At 38.1% G+C, this 25,813-nt stretch overlaps 1 protein-coding gene across 6 annotated transcripts in view; it reads left to right on the plus strand.

The window, feature by feature from the left end:
• The window catches only part of TRPM3 (transient receptor potential cation channel subfamily M member 3), a 612,909-nt gene that overhangs the window by 476,586 nt on the left and 110,510 nt on the right, over nt 1–25,813 (plus strand). For all 6 annotated transcript variants that reach the window (XM_077816402.1, XM_077816403.1, XM_077816404.1 and 3 more), the window contains exons 7-8: nt 5,082–5,256; nt 22,556–22,679. In XM_077816402.1, coding sequence (XP_077672528.1) covers nt 5,082–5,256; nt 22,556–22,679 — 299 coding nt within the window. The remainder of the gene's footprint in view (nt 1–5,081; nt 5,257–22,555; nt 22,680–25,813) is intronic.

Genomic DNA, 25,813 nt, shown 5'->3' on the forward strand with positions numbered 1-25,813 from the left:
ATATTCCCAATTAGCCTGGTCATATCTTGACCTTGAAATGCATGTCCAATCAGGAAAGACTGACAGCCATGTAAAGGATAAGCTAGCAATCTCTGGTATATCAAGGTGTTATGAAATGGTGCATTGATCTCTTTAGAAATTATTGTTCCTAAATAAACCTCTCTCCTACACTATGACATTTTTCACTATAGTCTCTCTATTTGTTAGAAATTCCCAAATAGTTAAAGGCTAAAATGAATCCAAGGTTTCCTTGGATTATATAATCTAATGAAATCAGCCTGTGGCTTGTCAACCTGTACTTGAAAGAAAATCTCCTTCACAAGGGCAGCTAAATTATTATGTTAATGAACCCCTGCCCCCCCCCCCCCCCCTAAAACAAATAACTAAAGTGCTGTAGAGGGCACCACCCCACCCACCACCTGCTTTCCCACGATAATACAGTCTGTCTACTGAATTTCTTAGACTGTAAAATGTTCAGGGGCAGGACAGACTTTCTGTATATGTGGAAAGTCCCTACCACATATGGGTGGTACTCTAATGCAGATAATTATTAATAATAATGAGAAACCATAGAGCTAGGTTTCAGAGAAATGGAGCTCAGTAATCTAACTCAGCTCAGTAATCCTTTCTGAAGATTGCTATGCTATTGGATCCGAAGAAATGTCAATTGGAGTTTTTTAGAATAAATTGGTTTTAAAATGAGATTCTTCCCCCAAAGGATTACATTATTTATCCCTGCAGCAAGTGCCAAATGTATTGCTCCCCAAACTCAAGAAGTCTGTGTCACTTTTCAAACTATTTGCAGTTTATGGAGAATGAAGAAACCTACCAAGAAAAGTAATTCCTCTCTTTGATAAAGCAAAAGCAGAATTTATAAAACATCCATAATAAAGCCCACAAAAAACAGGTTTGTGTTTAAATCTTTTCCTAGATGCAGGATGTTGCACAAAGGAACCTGCAGGGTCAGTTGTGAAAGTTAGGTTTTAATCTCTCATTCATTCATATTTGGTATAGGACAGAATTAAAGTTAAACAGGAAAGTCTAAATTTATGAGTCTCATCTCTTTAAATGCCAAAGGAAAGGAAACAATAATATCACCTAGATTACTACTTTAATTAGGAATGTTGGGTTTTTTAACCTAAAGTTGTTTAATCGTATATTCTTGCTGGAAGTGTTTTCACAATCAGGGAAAGTAAACAATGCCATCTGACTAATCACAGTGAACCCAGCTTGAACACTTGCAGAAAACTGTTGTACATCAGTCAATAGAGATTTAAAGAAATACACATTTGCTGAATACTTTTGAATAACAAACTCATGAGCCAAAAGAGATTAGTTCTTCAGATAAACTATTTGTTGAAAATTATTTGCTCAACTGTAAATAATAATCATCATAATTCAAAAGGTTAAAATTAGCAGATTGATGGATATCCAGAATAACCCACCAAAACTGATCCTGCAGAAAATCTGTTTGAAGGCTTTATTGTCTAGTGTTCCTCCTAACCAAATTGTGAACTTTTGCTTTCTTTCACATTTGAGAAAATATGTTTTCCTCCTGTGGAATCCAACCTCAGAGTGAAAGCAGTGTTGTTCCAATGTTACTGCATTCTAATTGGATACAGGAGGAATGAATAGCTCAGTGGTTTGAGCATTGGCCTGTTAAACCCAGGGTTGTGAGTTCAATCCTTGAGGGGGCCATTTAGGGATCTGGGGCAAAAATTGGGGATTGGTCCCGCTTTGAGCAGGCGCTTGGACTAGATGACCTCCTGAGGTCCCTTCCAACCCTGATATTCTATGATTCTATGATACAATAAGCATTTGATTCAAAAGGCTGGTATATGTTTGAGTATTGTTACACAGCCACTATAAGAAATGTCTCCTAGTTCACATTATGCACTCCTCAAAATGCATCATATTGACCCCATTCAGTGAAAGAGATCAGTTAAATATTCTCCTCATGCATACTCTGCTGTTCAGAATGATATGTTTCCATTTATATGCAACTGTCCTGAGCCACATGAAATGTTCCTTTGCAGTGTACATAATTACCACAAATAATAATTACCACAAATGTTGTTCCTTTGCAGTGTTCATAGTTGTAGTAACTCTGATTTCTCTGGAATTATCCATCCTTTAAGGTACTACTCAACATTAGTAAGTAAGAGGTCTTTAGATATCTACTGTACCTTTTCTCCATGACTGGAAGGTCATTTTCCAGCTGGAGAGGTCTATGCTCCAGAAAAAGAATGTTGGTGCAAGATTCCAATAAATTATTTACACGTTGATCATGATTTTTTATATCTGCCTTGTCATTCACATCTAGAGCAAAAAGGAATGAGGAAAAGGCAGCTGAGGTGGATTCTTGCTCAAGAATCAAGGAATTAATTTCTTGAGGAAGTAATTGTAGAGGAAGGAATACATTAAAACATTAGCCATATACTGTACTATAAGAAGAAAATAATGTAAATAAGCAGAAGAGAACACTGATCCTTTCGACTTTCAGAAAGCTTGATATTGCTCTATTAATTGGAAGTCTAGAAGTTGAATCCAAAAACAGTAGCATTAACAACCTTCCTTTTAAAAAACAGTAGCATTAACAACCTTCCTTTTAATTTGGTGAGAGAATTTTAACAAGGTTCTCTAATAGCACCTGTGAAGATGTCCAGTGATTAAGTGGGGATGCTGTTCAGTGGGAAATATACTGTGCAGTGTGCCTTCTTATTGGTGCTGTTTTGTTGGCAGTCAATTGCTGTAGTACATGAACAATTTTCTTGAATTAGAAATCACTTGTAAATAATATGTCTGTTGTCATCTAGTAGCAATAAAGAATTAGGAATGCTTAGTTAGCCCGTCTTCTGATGTCAGATGTGTACCATTAACTGTATCAAGGTTCCACCAATTCCTCAGCAAGAAAAAATTTCTTCTTTTAGCAGTTTATATTAAAAATGTGTTTTATTCTTAATTTTTAAATTTACTTTTAAGTGGTTTAATATTATGCATGATAAAAATAATTGTATTTTTCCAACCATGTGAAAGGCTGTCAAAAATATATTCATTTGTGGCTTAAATCCATTGAAGTGAATGGATGTACACTAGGCATAATTTAGTCCATCGTACTTATGTCTTTTTTTTATTCAAGGTTCTTAATCATCCTCTGTCATTCAAATATCATTCTGTTGACTTGCCTCTATAGCCTTACTTACAAGAAATTAACCAACTAATGATGATTATGGTAGAGAAGCAATTGGGGATAGTTTATAACGTACAAGGCAGATGTGGAGCTATTTAGCTGTGTGTTAATCATACTGTTAATCACTTTGCTTGTATATTATACCTTTTCACCCATGCTTCATCATTTGGCCTGTTCGTCATTTTAGACTCTAAGTGTTTCAAGGGAGGGACTGGGTCTTCCTGTATGGCAGGCACAGCACCTACTGTGTTTTGGGTGCTACTGTAATATAAATAAAACAGTAATAATAATTTCAAGCAAGTTTTTATTTATAACTATATTATATCTACTTAAATAGTTATAAAGCACAATAAGCATGACATCTCCTTTAAATCATAAATGTTAGTAATAATAAGGCGCATGGATTGACAGTGGATTATGGCTTTAGTTAAGTACACTGAAGATGTCCTCAGAGATGGTAGGACAGCATTTGTGTTTGCTGAAATAGATAAAGGTAAAGTCAGATAAAGTTTTAGTCTGCATTTATGCATGTAAAGTGGCTGGGCTCCGTGGTCAGACTACTTCTCCCATGATTCACCATGGTCTCTACTCTAGGAGGTGGGAGGTGATACATCATGGGGTTCCCTGGCCATCATGGGAGTCCCTGGCCTTGGTGCATCATAGGAAAGGTAATCTGGCAAGGGAGCCTGGCCAGTCGAAGAAAAAGGGGTCATGAGTCAACTGAACTACAACTCTCCTGGTGCTCTGTGGAAGTATTTCCCGATCGAAATATTTCAGTTTGTGGGCATTTGGTTTTTTGATTAAAAATCCAGATTTTCCACAGAAAGAGAACACTTTTAAAAAAAAAAAAATCTCCCTGGTTTTTCATCAAAAAGCAGTTTTGACAGGAAATTTTCAACCCTCTATTACATACCCCATTTCAGATATCACCAGCCTCCACTGGTTAAGAAGGCACAAGCAGTACAAGTTGTACAAATAAAGAAACTTTTGTTAATGATATAACACACACAACTATTTTTTCACTCAGGTGAGTCTGGTCAAACCACATCAGTCTCCTGACTGATTATAAATGTTGCCTCTTTTGCAGAGGAATCCTATCTAATTGCATTACAAATGTTGAGAATGAAGTCATATTACTTCTGTATTTGGTTGACTGCTACTGGAGTATTGTTTCCAGGTATGGTGTCCACACTTCAAGAAGGACATTGAAAAATGGCAGGGGGCTCAAAGAAGAGACAGGAGAATGATTAAAGGATCGGAAAGCATGCTTGGCAGTGAGAGACTCAAGTTGCTCAATCTGTTTAGTTTAGCAAAGAGAAGGTTGTGGGGTGACTTGATCATAGTCTGTAAGTACCTACATGGGAAACAGGAATTTGATAAAAGAGGGTTCATCAGTCTAGCAGACAAAGGTATCAGAAGATCCTTTAAGCTGGAAGTTGAAGCTAGAAAAATTCTGACTAGAAATAAGGTACCTTCTTTTTTTTTTTTTTTTTTTTTTTTAAACAGTGAGAGTCATTAACCATTGGAACAACTTGTGGTAGATTCTCCATCAGTGGGAATATTTAATCAAAGATTAGATGATTTTCGAAAACATCTGTTCTAGTTCAAACTGGAATTAACTCAGGGAAATCCTATGGCACATATTATACAGCCCGTCAGAGTAGATGATCAAAGTGGTCCCTCCTGGCCTTAAAATCTATGAACCTATGAATCTCTTAACACCATTTCTTGTAAGAGACCAATATATAGTTAGTATGCAGTAATTTCAGCTTGTTTTTTTCTTTCTTTTGTTGTTGTTTTTATTTGGTTTGCTGGCTTTGCGGTTTTGTTTGTTTTTGGTTTTGGGGGTTTTTTCTTTTCTTTTTTTCCCCTTTTCTTTCTTTTACTCCAGGAATTGGGCAAGGGGTTCCAGTGGTGGCACTTATTGTGGAAGGAGGGCCCAATGTTATCTCTATTGTCTTGGAGTACCTACGAGACACTCCGCCTGTTCCTGTTGTGGTATGTGATGGCAGCGGCCGGGCGTCTGACATCCTTGCATTTGGTCACAAATATTCAGAAGAAGGAGGGTGAGTCATTTGCTAGGAAACATTCATGAAACAAAATAATTCTTAATGTGCATGGCAATTTTTTTTGGTGCTAATATGGAGGCTGGGAAACTATTAGCAACATAACAGTACCAAATACTTCCTCAAGTCACACTTTCTAGCACTGATTAGAGTACTGCTTAAAGATATCGAGATATTCAGTGCAAAAGCTGTCTGGCTCCTAGATGGGGAAAACTGATGCAAGATGGTAGAAACCCTGAAGAATTAATTGTATTGGCAGGTCTACCACTGGGATAAATCCTAGTTATATAACATGAGCAGCTGCATATAGGCATACATACTATAATGAAAGTCTGGCATCAGCAACATCTTACCATTGCAGGTCAGGATATCAAACAAGGGACTGGCTCAGTGGGCACCATGAAATATATGCTCACTGCAATCAGAGCTGTCTTATGCATACTATAAATGGTGGTATACTGTCTACTTACTCTAGCTTTTGGCACAGCCCTGCCCTTTAAATAATCATAATTGTTCACATTGGCCAAGTGTATCTGCTTCTTTCTGTACTCTGTAAAGGAATTCCATCTGTCCACCTGTATTCATGCACTGCTGCTTTTGCAGTGGTTTTAGCGTGTCTTCCACCTTTTCTTGCGCTAACTTGAGGCGAGGCAAGAACAGTATTTAGATCATGGTGTAGATATTGTAAACATATTTTTGGCTGAATTGGGATCTACGTGTGCTTTTATTAATCCCAAGTGTGTCTAATGATTAAGTGCATACATTTTTAATGTGTTCTTTTCCTCTAATGGTGACTAATCTGTATGAAATCATATTGGCAAAATTAAGTCTGAGGACTTAATGCCTAGCAATAAAAACACCCTCTCATTGTAAAACTTAAAGGGCTAATTCATGGTTTTCCTCTACAGTTCCTTTATACTGTTTTAAGGTGGTTCAGATCCGGGGTTCTTCTTGGGCTGGTGTGTGTGTATATGTATGTGTGAAAAATGCACATCAGTAACAGATTTATAAAATGAGAGAATATGTATAAATAATACACACTGTAGACTTTAAACACATGTAAAATGTGCTTTAATAGTAAATATAATTATCAGGAACTTTTTTTTTACGTTTAAAAATGTTCTAATGGGGAATGAAGGATCAAAGAATGAGTAACATTTTTATTAGTCTATTTTCATTACAAATGTTGAACAATTTCTATCATGGTCATTTAAATTCAGACTTAATTTGATGTGGTCATGTCCTAGTACCAAAAAGTGTCCCTTCTGCACCAGTTTAAAGCAACAATATTCAGTGATCAGTTCTGTTTTGTTATTGTTTTATTTTTTTTTGGGGGGGGGGTTAATCTTCAAATTGTGATAATTCTACTGTATGTTCAAAATAATATGGATATGCAAGATTTTAAATTGGCTAGAATTATTTGTTTAATTTTTCTTTTGGTTGTGTTTCATAATGAGGCGCACCCTAAGAATACAGGTGCTACAGAAAGTAGATCAGGCAGGTATTTTCAAAAGCATTCAGAGTTGGCCTATCTCTGTTCCCTCAAAGCCATGTTAAAACTTCCACTGGAGCCCAATGGAAGCAAATTCAGTCCAGTGCAGAGGACTTTTGAAAATCCCACCTAAGTCATTATTATTAATGATTATGATGCCCTTTTTTAAAGGCTGGTGAAATTCCCTGTGCCACATTTAAAAGCTATTGATCACAGAAACATGTGTTAGCAAAGTTCTAGAAATTACAGATGGAAAAGACCAATCAGACCATCTACTCCAGGGGCAGGCAACCTATGGCACGCTTGCTGAAGGCGGCATGCAAGCCGATTTTCAGTGGCACTCACATTGCCTGGTTCCTGGCCACTGGTCCAGTGTGGGGGCTCTGCATTTTAATTTAATTTTTAAATGAAGCTTCTTAAACATTTTAAAAACCTTATTTACTTTACATACAACAAGAGTTTAGTTATATATTATAGACTTATAGAAAGAGATCTTTAAAAACGTTAAAATGTATTACTGGCATGTGAAACCTTAAATTAGAGTGTTTATTGCAGCCTGGCATGGTGCACAGTTGAAAGACTGTGACATGATTTACTGTAGAGTATATTATCCTGTCTGACATTTGGGCATGGTTCAAAAGAGATTGTCATGTGAGGCAGAAGTAAGCCAAAGCCTCTCATTTGTCTCCATTGGGTCAGCCAGAGCAAAGAAAGGAGCTGTTCTTTGAGAATTATTTTCCAGGGTATTATAGGAATAATTAAAATGCAGATTGCTAAAGGCAATTAAAGTTAAGCATTTTAATTGTTTCAGGTGCCTTGTCTAGATGGATCCAATACATCTTATGATCATCTTTCCTGGGGGAATATATACATAAAGCCCAGGCTCCTGCTTGCTACTGATGCCTATTTCATGTCTACTAGGGTTGCCAATCCTCCAGGAGTGTCCTGGAGTATCCAGGAATTAAAGATTAAGCTAATTAAAGATTGTCATGTGATGAAACCTCCAGGAATATATCCAACCAGAACTGGCAACCCTATATCTGATAAATTTAGGTGGGAATGGTATTAGGCTTAATGTCCTTTAGGAATCATGCAGACAAAAGATTAATGTATGTTTCATCCTAAACTTGGGTGAAGGTTTACTTCATGCTGGAACTATATATGGATGTGCACCATGGGAGTTAGGCACCTAAATATCTTTGAGAATCTGGGTCTTGTTGCCTTATCCTGAAGTCAAATGGGGTGGAGAATAAAATGGAATGGAAAACCGGACCCTTGATCTATGCTGGAATATGGTTTGAATGAAACACTTTGTTTAGCTAGAATCAATCAGAACACTTTGTTTAGCCATATGCAATACTTTGTGAATAAAAAATATTTTTCTTATGCAGATCATTGCCATGATGAATAAGATATATGTAATTCACATTATGTCTTACACTTTTGGGATGAAATTTCCCCTCATGTGGAGGATCAGCACAAGACCAATGTACTATACAAGTCCCACTTAAGCACTCCAACTAGGACTTACATTTTGCATATATCTTGTGTTGGCCCTCTGCATAGGAGTGAATCTGATCCTTTATTGATACCAAAATATTGTCTATTGTCAAACTTGACAGAGACTTTTAATGAAATCATTTCTTCCAGTCTCTCATTTTTACTACTAGCTCAATTATTACTATTTTTAAAAATTAGTTGAAGAGTTCAGTTGTTTAGCAGGGAGTGCATTGAACCTCACAGAAGTCTTGAACACAGGAGTAAGATCAGGTTTCATTTCCATGAGATGATGCATTTAGCAGCATTCTGGGTATGATACTTATAATCTGTATATGGAATATCAGTAAATGCTATATATGAGGTTTTCCTGGTAATAGCAATAGAGAATCATAACTACAATTGTGACTCACCTTCACCTTCTTTATACTGCTATTAGATCAATATTGTCCCTAAGGCAGAGTCCACCCCACATCCACAAAATAGGAAAAAATAAGTGGTACCAGGTAGAACTTTGTGTAATGTGATGTTCTAGGACACGATATCATGTACTGAACACATTAATTTCCTACAGTGAAATCCTAGCCCCACTGAAGATAATGGAGAAACTCCCATTCACTTCAGTAGGGCATGATTTCACTCTAAGTGAAAGTTCCAAAACCTGATGACAATTATTTGATGACCTGGTGAAGATGAAATATCTTCTATTGATATATTTATGAAAGTATCAGTATTAACCTTGCTCCAAGAAAGGTCTGTTTAGGAACATTGAGGCAACTTGCATCTTGTTTTAAAATTGATATTGTAATAAAGTACTTTGTTATATAGTTATTATGTGAACTAGTCCCTTCTAGTTAAGTCAAATAAATTAGGCTTGGAAGGATTTGATTTTTTTTTTAAATCTGTAAATGTTGGTAAACTTCCATTTCACCATACACGTAAAAACCAATGAGACAATATTTCTATTGATTAAAATTGACATGCAAAGTCAGAAGAATGCTGCTTGAGAACTTAGTTTGATTTTAGGATATTTACTTTCTATATTTTGACAAGTGATGTCGACAGTTTGTGTTTTAATGGTTATATAGTTTTAATTTTTTTGAATTTCAACATCTACTGTCACTAATTAATTATTGTCTGACATGCACCCCCATTATATCCCAAAACAGTGATAGTTTAAATTTAAAAATGCTGAACACCTGTAATTTTTCACAACTCTGAAAATTTAAAGCAATAAAAAAATTTAAGAGTTTAAAAGTAAACATTGATATTATTCATCAAAAATATAAATAAGTAAAATTAGAATTCTTCCAGACCTGTATATAATTTCCAAAGACATGAAGCAATAACCAGTAAGCTCTGGATAAAAATACATTAATTTAAGCTGCTGTAGAGAATTATTTTTCTTATTTTTTAAATCTTACTACTGTATAATATTACCAGTGCTTTCCAGGTCAATAGCATTTTACATCTTACTCTCTGCTGTAGTAGTAGCTGGGTGAAATTTTTCATCTAAAACTGGTTTTCACCAAACAATGCAAATTTGGGGTGACGGAAATATTCATGGATAGTTTCAATTAAAAAAATCAAAAATCTTTGATTTTTTTATTCAAAATGATTTATTGCCAAATTTACTTCACTTTTATTTTGTGTAAAAAATTAACATAAAATACTCAAACATCATGAAATATTTTATTTCAGTTAGAACAAAACATTTTGGTTGACCTCAAATGATTTTTTTATTTCAATTTTTTTATATTACCAGTAATCAAAAAATGAATTATTTGCACATCTCTCAATTGCCATGGCCCTGTGATATGTTAGAAAATTAACCATTTTCATAATAATCGGTATGTATTTGAAAGTACTAACTGATATCTTGGAAAAAAGTCATATAATGCTCAGCAAATGATACCTTGTTACTTTTATATTTGGTTATCTGTTGGCATTCACAGGGGAAAGAAAATGTAACGGTGTTGGAGAGAAAATTAGGCTAACTTACAAAAAAGAAGCGCCACAAAATGTTGGGTTTATTTTACCTTGGCTCTTATTCTTCTCCCATTAGCATGATTTCTCAGCACTTGGTTCCTATATTTTTTTAAAATGTACAGAAGTGAACTTTGTCAGTCATATAATGTAAACTCTTTAAGAAATATCACACATATTAGACATTTCCTTCCAATGAAGGAGATAGATATGTATAATTGCTGTGATGGAGGATTTCAGTATTATCCTAGATTCATTGGAAGGTAATGTTTAATGTGTGTGGTGTTTCTTAGAGTTTACATTATATATTACATCTATTAAAATCTGTCATTTTGAACACATTTGTTCTTAGAGTTTGGAAAGAGAAGGAGTGTTATTGCATGATTGCTCTCTTCATCAAATGACTAGATCTCGGTTGTAAAGAACTATAGAATGGCAACTTCTGTGTGCCTTATAACCACCATGCCACACAGAAGGAAATTGTGCAACTTGAACAAAGCTAACATTGAAAGGAGACTGGGCTTTCAATCTAAATTAATCTAATGCATCTTGACAGGGTTCCCATTTGTAAATTCTTGCCATGAAGAACCATCATTTCTGTTTTGTTAAGTGTTTAAAATACTAACATGGACTTGTTAAGGTACTATAAAAATGTTAAAATAGGAACATTGATGAATTTTAGCCCTATTAACCTTAAGATTCCAATGCATTATAGAATTAAATATAGGGATGGCACATACCTATTTGGATCATCTAGCTTAACCCACCAAACAAGAAGGAACCTATACTACTTTTTCTCTGTAATCTAACATTCCCTTAAAGATACTTAGTGATCATGCCATAATTACTGAACATCACAAGACAAACAGGTCCCTTATCTGGTTGACCTGACCATCAAAATAGTTTTCCTAATACTGAAATTAAATGTATCTTTTTTTTTAATGTGATCCTACTAGCTGTTGTTATAACACTAGTGTCCAGTGAGAATAATCCTTTTCACTGTCCTTTATATCCGTCATTTATACTTATCATATCGCCTCTAAGACCTTGAACTTTTAAAAAACGACACTTACGTTTTTCAGTCTCTCTTTGTGAGCAGTGGAGTCATTTGCAGCAAGGAATGGACAGGGGGATGGATAAACAGGCATTGCCTCCTGCCTCAGGTTTGGACTTGTCCTTGCTTCCCAGAAAGCAATCTTTCAAAAGCATTCTGCTAATTTAAGGTGGAACTAGAAGACCTTAAATATCAAATGATACAACAAATTGAATTTTCCAGATCTGACAGTATTGCAGTAACTTTGAAAACCAACTTCAGCTTGTTTACAGCTACATGATAATCATTCCACTTTCAGCATTTGTCCCTAGAACTGTTTTCCAGTCAGAGATGCCAGATCCCAGGCTTCTTTAATCTATTTATTTCATGAGGGGTGATATCTACCTTTCTATCTGTCAGTCTGAGGTTTTTCCATAGCTCCATGGTATCTAAGCAATATTTACTTTTGCAGTTGAAAAGAGTGCTTAAAATGAAACTGTTCAGAAACCCAACAATACCACAGGAAACCAGGTCTTGCTATTACCTTCCTCTTTCCCCAGTTTTTCTGAAATGGCACAGCTGAATTTTTTGGTGGCTTGCTTGTTTTAGTGCAGTATTGGCGGTGGGAAGGCAAGAAAAGTAAATACAAAAAATACATTAAAATAATATTAATGGTTTGAGTTAAGGCAGTCACTTTTATCTTTCACTTGTGATGCAACACATTGCACTTTAAAGAACTAAAGTATATATGAATGGGAAGTTCACCTACTGTGGTAATGTCTAGGTAAGCCTAACATAATCGGAGGACAGTCTTAACTCAGTTTCTATGCTTTTGTTGCTTAGTCAAACCTTTATATTTGTTTAAATGTTGCTTTTTTTATTTGATTGCCTAACAGTAATAAGATTATTTCAAATGGGGTGTTAGAGAGCTTATTCCTTCACTCTCCCACTTCCCTGGTCCTTCTTGCATGAACAGAGAGCAACAATACCCAATGTCCAAAGGTGCAAACAATTCGATGTTTATTGGGGTGAACTTCCAGCAAGCTTAAATACAAGTTCCTTTTTCCTTATTTTCGAATCCCAACTTACTTCCTGTTTGCCCCTAATTTATATAGTAATATTCTTAGCTATACCTTAACCAATCATTCTACTGAAATTTAACTAATCAATCCTAACATATTGTAACATGATTAGCTAACCAATTATATCCCACCACCTTAATTAGTTTACACCCAGCAAAATTAATTGTACAGCAGACAGAAACAATCACAGAACCAGACAGAGACCATGCCAATAAACAATAGCAAAGTGGGAACTATAATGACAAAACAATACAGAAGTGAGGATTTCACATCCCAGTATTGATAAGTGAGTTCTTGCCAGACAGGATGCTATCAAACTAAGTTTCCTTTTACATTTTCTAGGCACTTCCCTTTCTCTGGAGGTGATAGGAATACAATCCTGTCCTGATAGTGCCTAACAGCCCAATAGCACCTTATTTCAATGTGACTAGTTTGGAATGTGAGGATGTGACCGGTCGCTTCCTAGCTTATGGCTGCCTCTGCTGCTTAGCCAAAGGCCTTAGCCTAAGAACAGGGCCTCAAACTGTCACAGTAAGAGAAGGACCTTACACCAGCAGACAGTGATTTTGATTCTTTCTTTTATACCTCTAGAACTAGCCAAGTGATAAGAATACCCCTAAATTCTTAAAGTACAGGTCTTTGCAGACAGGCCTGAATATCTATATCCTAACATGGTTTTTTTTTCATATATTGATTATTGAATTATTTGTGCACATAGAATTAAAATTAACCAGAAATAAATGAAATAACAGAATCCTCAATGATCAAGAAAAACAAAACAAAAGACAGACTTTTCCTTAGCAAGGACAGAATAGATAATGAGGTATCTACTAATAATGCTTTGCTCCCAGTTGATTGATTATACATTAATAGAATCTGGGAATTCATCTGTTTAACACATAAAACCCCCCAAAACATCACTCTCAGGTAGAGTAAATGATCAAACCAAAAGAGAGAGGGTAGGAATCCTAAAGAAAATTAGACACAGAAAAGAGTAAAAGGTCAGCAAAGCTGTTCTATGCCTTGTCCCTGAGGCATCATGCAACAACATGACAGATTCTTCAGGGTTCAAACAGGTTGTGAGGAGGCAGTAGGAATATCCATCGAAGATAAGAATCCAGATGATTTAGGGTAAAGACTCAGGTTTGTCCTGCAAGTTATGAGCTGGATTCCCCAATAAGCAGTGCAAAGTGGCATTACACCACTCCTCTAGCCTAGCGTATAAGAAAGACAGGCTTGTCAGGGAAGGGCAGGGGGAGGGCCATGACAGAGCTGTCCTCCAGGCACGTAAGATCCCAGCCCTAACTTGTGCCAGGATCAGGCAGCCCTGAATCAGAGAAACTCAGACAGAGTAGATAATCAAGGCCTAAATATCAACCATACAAGACCAACCATGGTTCCTTAACCATATTTTGCAGGGATAGTGGTGGCAGCAGGTCCTCCTTTTGGCAAGTTTTTAGATATTTGGTCCATAGGTGATAATCTATTAGAGATCCAAAACTCCCCTAGGACAACAAAGTATGAACAATTGGGAACAGAGTCAGAGAATATTAACCCATGACAGCACAGAGAGGCTTAAATTAAATTAATGCCTCTTAAGCTTCCACATGGAGGGCTGTATTTTTAGAAGAGGATGCTAATTTGTATATGTGAAACATGCAGTTGTTTGCACTAAGCCCGTAATTCTGCATGCATAATTTCCTGTGATTTTGTTGCAGATGCCAGTATAATTACCTGTTTTGTACATGCTATTTTTAGCATGTGCATCATAGGTATATATTTTTTTAAAAAAATTAACTGATTGTGCAATTCAGTTGTGTCCAGTACAATCAAAGATCCTTGATTTGGGCAGCTGCTAGCACTTCTAGGGTCATAAGAAGGAAATAAGGTTTAGACTTGAACCAAATTATTTCACATTTAACACAAAGCTTATCTGACATTGCTATGTATGCTTTATTAGAAAGAGACAGTTACTAACCCTGCTATTTGATTCTATTTCTGATATAATTATTTCCAGTTTGCTGCATCACCAAGGCACTGAATAGAAAAATATTGAGACTGACCTTAGGCCTACAAACCTCTCTGATATAAATAGTACATTTATAAGCATGGAAAATTAAGTGACAGATCACATGATAAATGATACAACCAAGCAGTTTGCAAACTGTCATGCTGCAGGAAGACTTGCCTCTCGCTAATTAGACAGCCATCTCATGCCACTGATTTTTAAAAAGAACTCCCATTAGTTTAATTCAGAAGTTTGCTTTTAAAAAAAAAAATTATGGCATGATATGTTCTGGATAACTTTAATATAGGAAAGACAAATGAAGGCTACTTTGAAAAATTATGGACCCTACCCTGAGAGCCTTATCCTGTTTTCACTCAATGCTTACTGAGGCAAATTCCTATTGACTTCAAGGAGTTTGCCTGACAGAAAGTGGTCTACATTCTGAGTAAAAACTTCAGGATTTGTATTTAATTATTTTTGGAAATTGACCATGGTTGGAGTAGAGACTAAAAGAGTTTTAGAAAGGTATGCTATATAAGTCCATAGGCCACAGCATCTTATGACAGCTTCTAAATTGTTTCACATACTTCACATCTTTCCCAGTAGGGGTGCCAGATTTTTTAAATCTCTTTAAGGGGTGTTTTTAGCAATATCCACTACACTTTACTACACATTTTTCTCATTATAGGATGGAATAACATGTTTACTAACCCAGCTGAGTTCTGAAATACATTATTAGAATATTAGCCCCTTTCCACACCATTTTAGAGCATAAGACCCTTGCTTTTATTCAGTTTTTATAAAGGCAAAATTCCCTTTGATTTTTGAAAATAGTTTTGCCTGAATAGGGGCTTCAGGGTTTGGCCCTGTATATTTAAGCCACATACTAACTTGCAACAAAAGAACTATGTTCGGCTGTGAACAAAAAAATGTGCTTCAGTGTACTGGAGATTAGCTGGTTTCAGTGGGTACATAATGAAATGACAGCTGTGCGCTAACAGCGGTGATGCATTGGGTGCAACTCAGACCACCAGGAACGCAGAAAAGTTCCCTCACATTTCCATATGTGGTGGCACTTTACCTCAGATGCTTCCATGCAATGGCCCAGATTGTGCCTCCAAGATCCTCATGTATACGGAACCCTCAATGTAACGTGCAGCTTTCACTTTTCCCATGTGGAAGGAGGTTCACCTGCCTCCCCAGCATTATCTCCATCCCCCTTCTTGTGCGGCACCCTTCAGATGGTGCTCCATGGGATTTGGATCTGCATAGAGGGACTAGGCAGGCTGGTATCAGGAATGAGTGGCCACAGAGTGGGTGCAATATAGGTTCACTATATGTAGAGAACAGTTGATATTCCAGTGGTTTGGGCACTTGATCCTGGGTCTCCCACATCCCTGCTAAGTACTTGATTCAGACCAGAGATTTGACCGTGGGTCACCCATGTCCTAGGTGAGTGCCCTAAGCTTTGGGCTATTGGCTGTTCTGGGGTGACACTTTCTTTCTCTCTGGCTTTGATGAGAAATTCCATCTGAGACCTCAGAAACCTTCCTGATGCAAGTTTTGGTTTTGACAAATCAACATTTTGCACATAAAAAACACTTTATGGAAAAATTTCCAACCAGCTCTAATGATGAGATGATTCAAACTCCATTTTGCAGTGATTATAAGCAGCTCCTATTCATTTCTGCACCTCTTTACTCCAGGGGGGAGAATGTGATGCTACAACTTTGCATGACACTCACAAGCCACATGAAATGGGTTTCAGTGTTTGTATATCCCAAACCAATTACCTTAAGCCAGCTTTGACTATTATATACTCTGCTACCTGACTACAATTGCTGCACGGGTTTAAAATCATAAAGCTTTGGTTTTATCTAATATAATATGGGAGCTGTGAAGATTTTCTGGTTCAGTACTCTGTATTTGATTAACATTGACTTTTACTGAAAATATTCTGACTCATCTAATAAGCTAAAAAGAAAACTAACATTTTAAATAAGCAAACTCCTTTAGTATAGAGTCTTTCAGATTTCAAAAGATACATTTTCTAAATTACTGAACCCACTAATTTGTAAAGTATTTAAGAATAACTATGTTGCATCCAGAACAAATAATTAATGGTTTCAATTATCAGGCTCTCTGCTGTCAAGAACCTTGGTTGATGTTGCATGCAATATTATTTCATTTTGATGTTAAGGCATTATTTAAGTATTAACATTTGCACTAAGTTAAAAATGGTTCCTTTAAATTTCTAAAAGCTTCAACTTGCCAAAAGCAAATCTTGTATATGGCTTCTTGGTTGGATTCAGTCAATGCGGAGTGTTCTTTGAATCTTCCCTTCCTTATTCAGTGACTGTCTACTTCTGGAAAGAATCTGCAAGCAGAGTGTGGGATATAAACAGTTAAACACAATATAAAATGTATTTGAGCATAAGCTTTCATGAGCTACAGCTCACTTCATCGGATACTGCATGCATCCAATGAAGTGAGCTGTAGCTCACAAAAGCTTTTGCTCAAATAAATTTGTTAATCTCTAAGGTGCCACAAGTACTCCTGTTCTTTTTGCAGATACAGACTAACACGGCTGCTACTCTGAAACCTGGAATTAAGACATTTGGTATTTGTTTATTTTTAATCTACGAAAGTTCCCAGATGTTATGGTTCTGATTTCTTTTGGAATAAACAAATACCTCTAAATGTAAATTTGTTAACATTTATTAATAATTACTGATACGATGGCATTTACTTTCGCACCATCAGCATAAGCACGTGCAACAATGATGAGGTCACTGATTGTTAATGTGGTACTACTGAATCCTCTCAATAAAGATTCGTAGGGCCAAATCCCACAGTCCTTATTTACTTCTGATTTCAGTAGGACTTTTGTATAAGTAAAGACTAAGTTTTCCAGATATAGTCCATAGGCAATATACTGTGATACAATTAATCATCAGTTGAAACTGTTAGTTAGTTATGACATTTTAGTAATGAATGAATGATATTATTCCAATTTGTAAAAGCAGCCTATAGCACTGAGGTAAGTGGAAGACTTGCTGAAGTCAGGACTGCTGTAATAGACTATATTTTTCAGGTGCCAGCTGAGAAATTAACAAATTCAGAAGATGTCAAGATATTCTGTGGTAGTCATCATATCTGAAACCACAGCTTTGATGGCCTAGATAAAATAAGCATGATTATCCGATAACATAATAGAAGGTACCAAGTAATTCTGGATAATACAAATTTTACATAATTGCATGAACTTTGAATGTATTGGTAATATATTCATATTGGAAGAAATGGATCTTCAGATAGTAGTTGTCCTCCTCATGGAGATTAAATTTTGGAGAACAATAGGGGCAACACATTAGGCCGCTTTGGTTATTTAGAAAAACAGTCTTATGAACACATTTTATATCAACAGGTTTCAGAGTAGCAGCCATGTTAGTCTGTATCCGCAAAAAAAAAGGAGTACTTGTGGCACCTTAGAGACTAACAAATTTATTTGAGCATAAGCTTTCGTGACCTACAGCTCACTTCATCGGATGCATGCAGTGGAAAATACAGTAGGGCGATTTTATATACACGAAGAACATGAAACAATGGGTGTTACCATGCACACTATAATGAGAGTGATCAGTTAAGGTGAGCTGTTACCAGCAGGAGAGAAAAAAACCTTTTGTAGTGATAATCAAGATAGACCATTTCCAGCAGTTGATAAGAACAGTGTGAGGAACAGTAGGGGGAACAAATAAACATGGGGAAATAGTTTTACTTCGTGTAATGACACATCCACTCCCAGGCTTTAGTCAAGTCTAAGTTAATGGTATCCAGTTTGCAAATTAATTCCAATTCAGCAGTCTCTCGTTGGAGTCTGTCTTTTGAAGTTCTTTTGTTGTCATATTGCGACTTTTAAGTCTGTAATCGCAGAATCATAGAATATCAGGGTTGGAAGGGACCTCAGGAGGTCATCTAGTCCAACCCCCTGCTCAAAGCAGGACCAATCCCCAACTAAATCATCCCGGCCAGGGCTTTATCAAGCCTGACCTTAAAAATATCTAAGGAAGGATATTCCACCACCTCCCTAGGTAATGCATTCCAGTGTTTCACCACCCTCCTAGTGAAAAAGTTTTTCCTAATATCCAACCTAAACCTCCCCCACTGCAACTTGAGACCATTACTCCTTGTTCTGTCATCAGCTACCACTGAGAACAATCTAGATTCATCCTCTTTGCTGCTTTCAACGACCCTTTCAGGTAGTTGAAAGCAGCTATCAAATCCCCCCTCATTCTTCTCTTCTGCAGACTAAACAATCCCAGTTCCCTCAGCCTCTCCTCATAAGTCATGTGTTCAAGTCCCCTAATCATTTTTGTTGCCCTCCGCTGGACTCTTTCCAATTTTTGCACATCCTTTTTGTAGTGTGGGGCCCAAAACTGGACACAGTACTCCAGATGAGGCCTCACCAATGTTGAATAGAGGAGAATAATCACGTCCCTCGATCTGCTGGCATATACATATACATCCCAAAATGCCACTGGCCTTCTTGGCAACAAGGGCACACTGTTGACTCCTATCCAGCTTCTCATCCACTGTAACCCCTAGGTCCTTTTCTGCAGAACTGCTGCCGAGCCATTCGGTCCCTAGTCTGTAGCGGTGCATGGGATTCTTCCTTCCTAAGTGCAGGGCTCTGCACTTGTCCTTGTTGAACCTCATCAGATTTCTTTTGGCCCAATCCTCTAATTTCTCTAGGGGCCTCTGTATCCTATCCCTACCCTCCAGCATATCTACCTCTCCTCCCAATTTAGTGTCATCTGCAAACTTGCTGAGGGTGCAATCCACACCATCCTCCAGATCATTTGTGAAGATATTGAACAAAACCGGCCAGAGGACCGACCCTTGGGGCACTCCACTTAACACTAGCTGCCAACTAGACATGGAGCCATTGATCACTACCTGTTGAGCCCGACTATCTAGCCAACTTTCTATCCACCTTATAGTCCATTCATCCAGCCCACGCTTCTTTAACTTGCTGGCAAGAATACTGTGGGAGACCGTATCAAAAGCTTTGCTAAAGTCAAGGAACAACACGTCTACCGCTTTCCCCTCATCCACAGAGCCAGTTATCTCGTCATAGAAGGCAATTAGATTAGTCAGGCATGACTTGCCTTTGGTGAATCCATGCTGACTGTTCCTGATCACTTTCCTCTTCTCTAAGTGCTTCAGAATTGATTCCTTGAGGACCTGCTCCATGATTTTTCCAGGGACTGAGGTGAGGCTGACTGGCCTGTAGTTCTCCAGATCCTCCTCCTTCCCGTTTTTAAAGATGGGCACTACATTAGCCTTTTTCCAGTCTCCTGGGACTTCCCCAGATAGCCATGAGTTTTCAAAGATAATGGCCAATGGCTCTGCAATCACATCTGCCATCTCCTTTAGCACTCTCAGATGCAGCGCACCTGGCCCCATGGACTTGTGCTCGTCCAGCTTTTCTAAATAGTCCCGAACCACTTCTTTCTCCACAGAGGGCTGGTCACCTCCTCCCCATGCTGTGCTGCCCAGTGCAGTAGTCTGGGAGCTGACCATGTTTGTGAAGACAGAGGCAAAAAAAGCATTGAGTACATTAGCTTTTTCCACATCCTCTGTCACTAGGTTGCCTCCCTCATTCAGTAAGGGTCCCACACTTTCCTTGACTTTCTTCTTGTTGCCAACATACCTGAAGAAACCCTTCTTGTTACTCTTAACGTCTCTTGCTAGCTGCAACTCCAAGTGTGATTTGGCCTTCCTGATTCCACTCCTGCATGCCTGAGCAATATTTTTATACTCTTCCCTGGTCATTTGTCCAATCTTCCACTTGTTGATCAGCAAGGATTTCACTGTTAAGCCAAGCTGGTCGCCTGCCATATTTACTATTCTTTCTACAATCGAGTGACCAGAGAGATTGAAGTGTTCTCCAACTGGTTTTTAAATGTTATAATTCTTGACATCTGAATTGTGTCCATTTATTCTTTTACGTAGAGACTGTCCGGTTTGGCCAATGTACATGGCAGAGGGGCATTGCTGGCACATGATGGCATATATCACATTGGTAGATGTGCAGGTGAACGAGCCTCCGATAGTGTGGCTGATGTGACTAGGCCCTGTGATGGTGTCCCCTGAATAGATATGTGGACACAGTTGGCAACGGCCTTTGTTGCAAGGATAGGTTCCTGGGTTAGTGTTTTTGTTGGGTGGTGTGTGGTTGCTGGTGAGTATTTGCTTCAGGTTGGGGGGCTGTCTGTAAGCAAGGACTGGCCTGTCTCCCAAGATCTGTGAGAGTGATGGGTCGTCCTTCAGGATAGGTTGTAGATCCTTGATGATGCACTGGAGAGGTTTGAGTTGGGGGCTGAAGGTGATGGCTAGTGGCATTCTGTTACTTTCTTTGTTGGGCCTGTCCTGTCCTGTAGTAGGTAACTTCTGGGTACTCTTCTGGCTCTGTCAATCTGTTTCTTCACTTCAGCAGGTGGGTATTGTAGTTGTAAGAACACTTGATAGAGATCTTGTAGGTGTTTGTCTCCATCTGAGGGGTTGGAGCAAATGCGGTTATATCGTAGAGCTTGGCTGTAGACAATGGATCGTGTGGTGTGGTCTGGATGAAAGCTGGAGGCATGTAGATAACTAGAGCGGTCAGTAGGTTTCCAGTATAGGGTGGTGTTTTAAGTCTTCCGTACAGATGATTTACCGTGCCTTTATCTGCCATACAGCAAGTCCTCACTGTGGCTTGATGGTAATTCATTAAAATCCCAGTTAAATGGGTAAATTTTACACTGCACCTTTAAGCCACTCTATCTCAGAGGATTCCAAAGTACTTTGTAAACCTTACACACAGGATACACATGAATTACTCCCTCAGCTACTGAAATGTAAACACCTCCAGTGTAGAATGTGGCTTCTCTTTTAACAGTGAAAGATCCGTGCTCTACAAAACACAGTTTAAGACAGGAAGAGAAAAGGAATGCAATTGAATTTGCGAATGGAATGGAGGTAGACATTAGAACTTGGTAAACAGTGGAATCAACACCTTTACTCTGGCAAAAAATGCCAGGAGGATATCCAGTGAAAACAAGTAGTCAATAATTCAGTTTTAAATTTCATCTGAAAGGTGGAGCCTTCAGCAGGAGAATTGACAAATGGTGTTTAAGGATAAACATTTCAGAAGTGTCCCACTGGGACTCCGAAGTCACTTAAGGTTATGTCTATATAGCTATAAAAAACCTATCGCACTGTATCTCCAAGCCCACGTGTGTTGGCTCAGGCTGCAGGGTTAAGAACAGCAGTGTAAACGTTCAGGCTCAGACTGGAGCTCTAAGACCCTCCCCCCCTTGTGGGGTCTCACAGCTGGGGCACCAGCCAAAGCCCAAACATCTACACTGCAATTTTATAGCCCTAAACCAGCTGACCAGGGCCACCCATGAGCCATGCTATGGGTCTTTTATTGTAGCATAGACATACCCTTAGGCGCTTTGAAAATTTTACCCTTATCCTTCGCTTATTGCGACTACTTACTTGTCTCATTACCATGCTCATTTTGGTTTCATAGATGACAGACTTAACCAGAGCAAAAAAATGGCATTCAATATAATAACCTATAAAAACTTACCTTTCAAAATACTGGTTGTAAAATATTAATATTGGGAATTATGGTAGCTGTTTTGGTGTAATTGTATATGGTATGGTATGATTCATTAAATACAACAAAAATATTCACTAAAAACAAAAAATTGGCAAAAAAGAAAGTCCCCAAAGCGCCACCAGCTGAACCCTTCATTGAGCTCTGCGAGCCCATTGGTAGAACTGTGTGTTCAGCTCATCCTGACATCCCAGTCTGCATCAAAGCCAGGCTGTCAACTTGCTTTCATTAAGAAATCCCCCACAGCTGGTAGCCTTGAATGACTTTCTGTTCAGGCGATATCTGGGAATTGAAATCAAATCTCAGAAGTGAGGGACCACTTCACTGTGTTCAGGGCAGCATGTTTTCTCAGCATAACATTGTATGACTCTTTAATAAATCTTTGTCTTTCAGTTCTGTGCAAAAAGATCAAACTTTTAACGCACTTTTGTTTTCTCACTCTTACCTCCTTTGCCATTCATTTGACATTGCAATCCTTTTCAATGCAAGTTTTAATGACACGCTTCTGCATTTTCTCTGCTTTTCTGAATTTCAGACTTATCAATGAGTCTCTGAGGGACCAGTTACTAGTTACTATCCAGAAGACTTTTACCTACACTCGAACCCAGGCACAGCACCTCTTCATAATCCTCATGGAGTGCATGAAGAAGAAGGAGCTGGTATGTGAATGGTTTTCTAGATCTGAAATCAGGGACCTGAATGCAGTTCCTCATCATGACTGACATTTTCAAATGTCGCTCAGGGAACTGGGTGTGCAAATCCCCAAGCAGCTTTGAAAAATCTCTCCCCATGCATTCATTACCCTTTGATTCCTAGAATACTTTCTATTGCTCTCTAGTCTTATTTACTCATCAACTTAGGTGCTGTATTTACATCATGCATTTTATCCGTTGTATGGGCGCTGAAGTGGCTTCTCTGTTTTTGCTTTGTGAATGGTGTTATGCATATTATCTGATGTCCATAATGTGACTGAAAAAAACGACAAGATGAGCCTGCCAATGTCTTTAATAGATCTTAATCAGAAGAGCACTTGTTGGTGCTGTCTTGCCATCCACACCATCTGTACACACACAAAAGTGCCATTCATGCTGATGAGAGCTCTGCTCCCATTAAGGCAGCAAGCTTGAGCTTTTAGCATTTATTCTTGTTGCAAGTCATAACCAAGCAGTAAAGAATTCATACATTCCGTGCCATATATTTCACGCCATGTGGACGGTAATGGGTAAGAGTAACCTGCAGCAAACAACAAATGGTGCTGGTATTTGGAATCAGTAGCAATGTAGGGCCAATTCCTGCCTTCATTTACGCCTGTACAATCCCAATGAAGTCAGAGTCTTTAGAGAATGGGCCAAATTATACCCCAACCTTAAACAGTTCACAAAAATGCGTAATGGAAGTGTTGGGTAATCATAAATACAATCACAATAATATTGTGGATGATTTGGTTTGAACGTTACTGATTTAAAGAAGTGACTGTGTTTAAAAATGCACATTCCTAACCCAGCAGATTTGCTCCCTGTGTATATTCTACCCCTGGCAGAGCCTAACACAGCTAAAAAGATACCAATGTTACCCCATTTCATGTATCATCAGCCATATAGTTTATTAAATTCCTACCAGTTACACCTGTGCAAACCCACTGAAGAGAAGCACTGCCCAACTGTCAATAAGAGCACAATTTGAAGACATGGGATTGCACAAGGGCCACTACAGGCTTAATTCAGCCTGTAGAACCTTTATTACAGGTGGTGATGTGTGAGAAGGAGAGAACAGAGCTTGATTCTGAGACCCCAGCTTGAGTGTATAGGGCTGTTCCTTAGAAAAATATTTTTACTTATAAACTGAGCACATTTCATATGGAAATCATTGAGAGACCATAAACATTGGACCCCATAAGGCCACTTTTACAAAGTAACTTTTCAGAGTAGAACCACGCTTTAAATACTGGGTAAGTTACTAGCCTAAAAACTGCTAAAAACTTGGACGCAGTGTGGTCTAGTAGATTGAGCACTGGACAGGGACTCAGAGATCTTGAGCTCTGGTCCCAGCTCTGCCCCAGACCTGTTGGGAAAGTCAGTTTACTGCTCTCTGTCTTGGTTTCTCCATCGTAAAATGGAGCTAAAGATGCTTATCTCCTTTGTAAAGTGCTTTCAGATCTACGGATGGAAAGTGAAATATTAGAACTAGGTATTATTATTAGGCATTTAAATGGACTGCATGTACTAAACTCTATTAGCCTTGATTTTTGACAGGCTGGCTGAACTGAGACTTTCATTTTATAACTCAATCCTTCCTCTAAAATCCATTATAGATTCACATCAGTCCGAATGTATAAATTCCTGCAATTTCAGGTTGCAGACAGTTTGCAATACTTTGCTCAAATCAGCACTTTTGAAAAAGATGGGTACAGTTTGATTTAAAAAAAAACATTTATTTTTCTGAAGTTACCAGCAGCTTCATACCCTGCTGAGCCTGCTTATTTCCATTTGAAAGTCCAAGCAGGAGTGCTGCCTATGATACCCATGTAGCAGTGGTTTGCAATTGTGCTGTATGACATTTGTGCTTGTCATCTCATCATTACATTATTGTAGATAATGTACATAAGCTACAACCTTGATGATTAAAGTGTCAGTATTCCACAAATACTTGCCCCCCCCTTCCCTCCTATTTATGGTTGCCAAGCATTTACCTGCATGCCAAGCAGAGTTGTCCCATTCCTACAGCAAAACTACAGAGATGCCAACTATAATACACGTAAGTGGAATTGCCAGATCTATCACTGCCTTATTCTGCTGCCCTTTTACTACTGCATCTCCACTTCTGCGAGTAGCACCACTTGCCAATCATTGGCAGAAACAGCTTCCTTAGGAAGACCCAGATCAACTGTGCAGAGCACAAAACCTACAGGCAAGCAGATAATGAAGCTTCTCTGGCAGAAATATTTTAACTCTAACTGGGTGAGGACCAGTTTTTCCCTGTTGGATCAAAACAGAGCTCTCACTGAAAACATCTATTTTTTAGAGGGAACCATTTGACCTAAAAAACAAGCAATACTGCACTCACACACACACACACCAAAAAGGAGAAAGATCACAAAATGAAACAGAATATCAGTGAAGGAGGAAAAAAAGAAATAGGTCAGAAGGAAAAGGGAAAGGCAAGGTCAAAGAGAAGAGAAAGAAGAGACAGGAAAGCCAAAGAAAAGGCAGCATAGATGGTATGAGAGAAGCCTGCCATAGAAAGAATGGATATAATGTACAGACAGAGAGTAAAAGAGGAGATTTAACACACACACATCCTGAAGGATGATGTACATTTTATGGTATTTCAATTCCTCCTGTATTTTACAGCAGAAGCAAATTTTTGGGTATCCTTTAACAAGTTTATTTTGTGCATTTTACTATGCCTGTGAGAAATGCAGAGATTAAAAGGATCTTCAAACATGAATTAATATAAGGGAATTAGAATTTTTAAAAAATCCCTTAATCCCGGTCACATTGTTTGATGTTAAATCGCACAGTTTTTATACTGTTTTCTTTCTCATCAACCTAGCAGGCATGGCTTTTCTTTATCATTATGGGATAATTCCAGAGGCCAAAAGAGGCTGCTGCGCATAAAGGCTGCCCCATAGAGCCCTGCTGTAGCTAAGGGCTGTCCTAGACCACACGATGGAGAATTAGGCAACGATGTGATAGGAAAATATCCATCTTTGCATGCCCATGAATACTGGGATACTTCTTTACATCTCTGGGGCCATTTGTGGCACATAGCTGCTTAAATCCTGTCTGCAAGC

Source organism: Eretmochelys imbricata, chromosome 5, assembly GCF_965152235.1.
Source record: "Eretmochelys imbricata isolate rEreImb1 chromosome 5, rEreImb1.hap1, whole genome shotgun sequence".
Lineage (NCBI taxonomy): Eukaryota > Metazoa > Chordata > Testudines > Cheloniidae > Eretmochelys > Eretmochelys imbricata.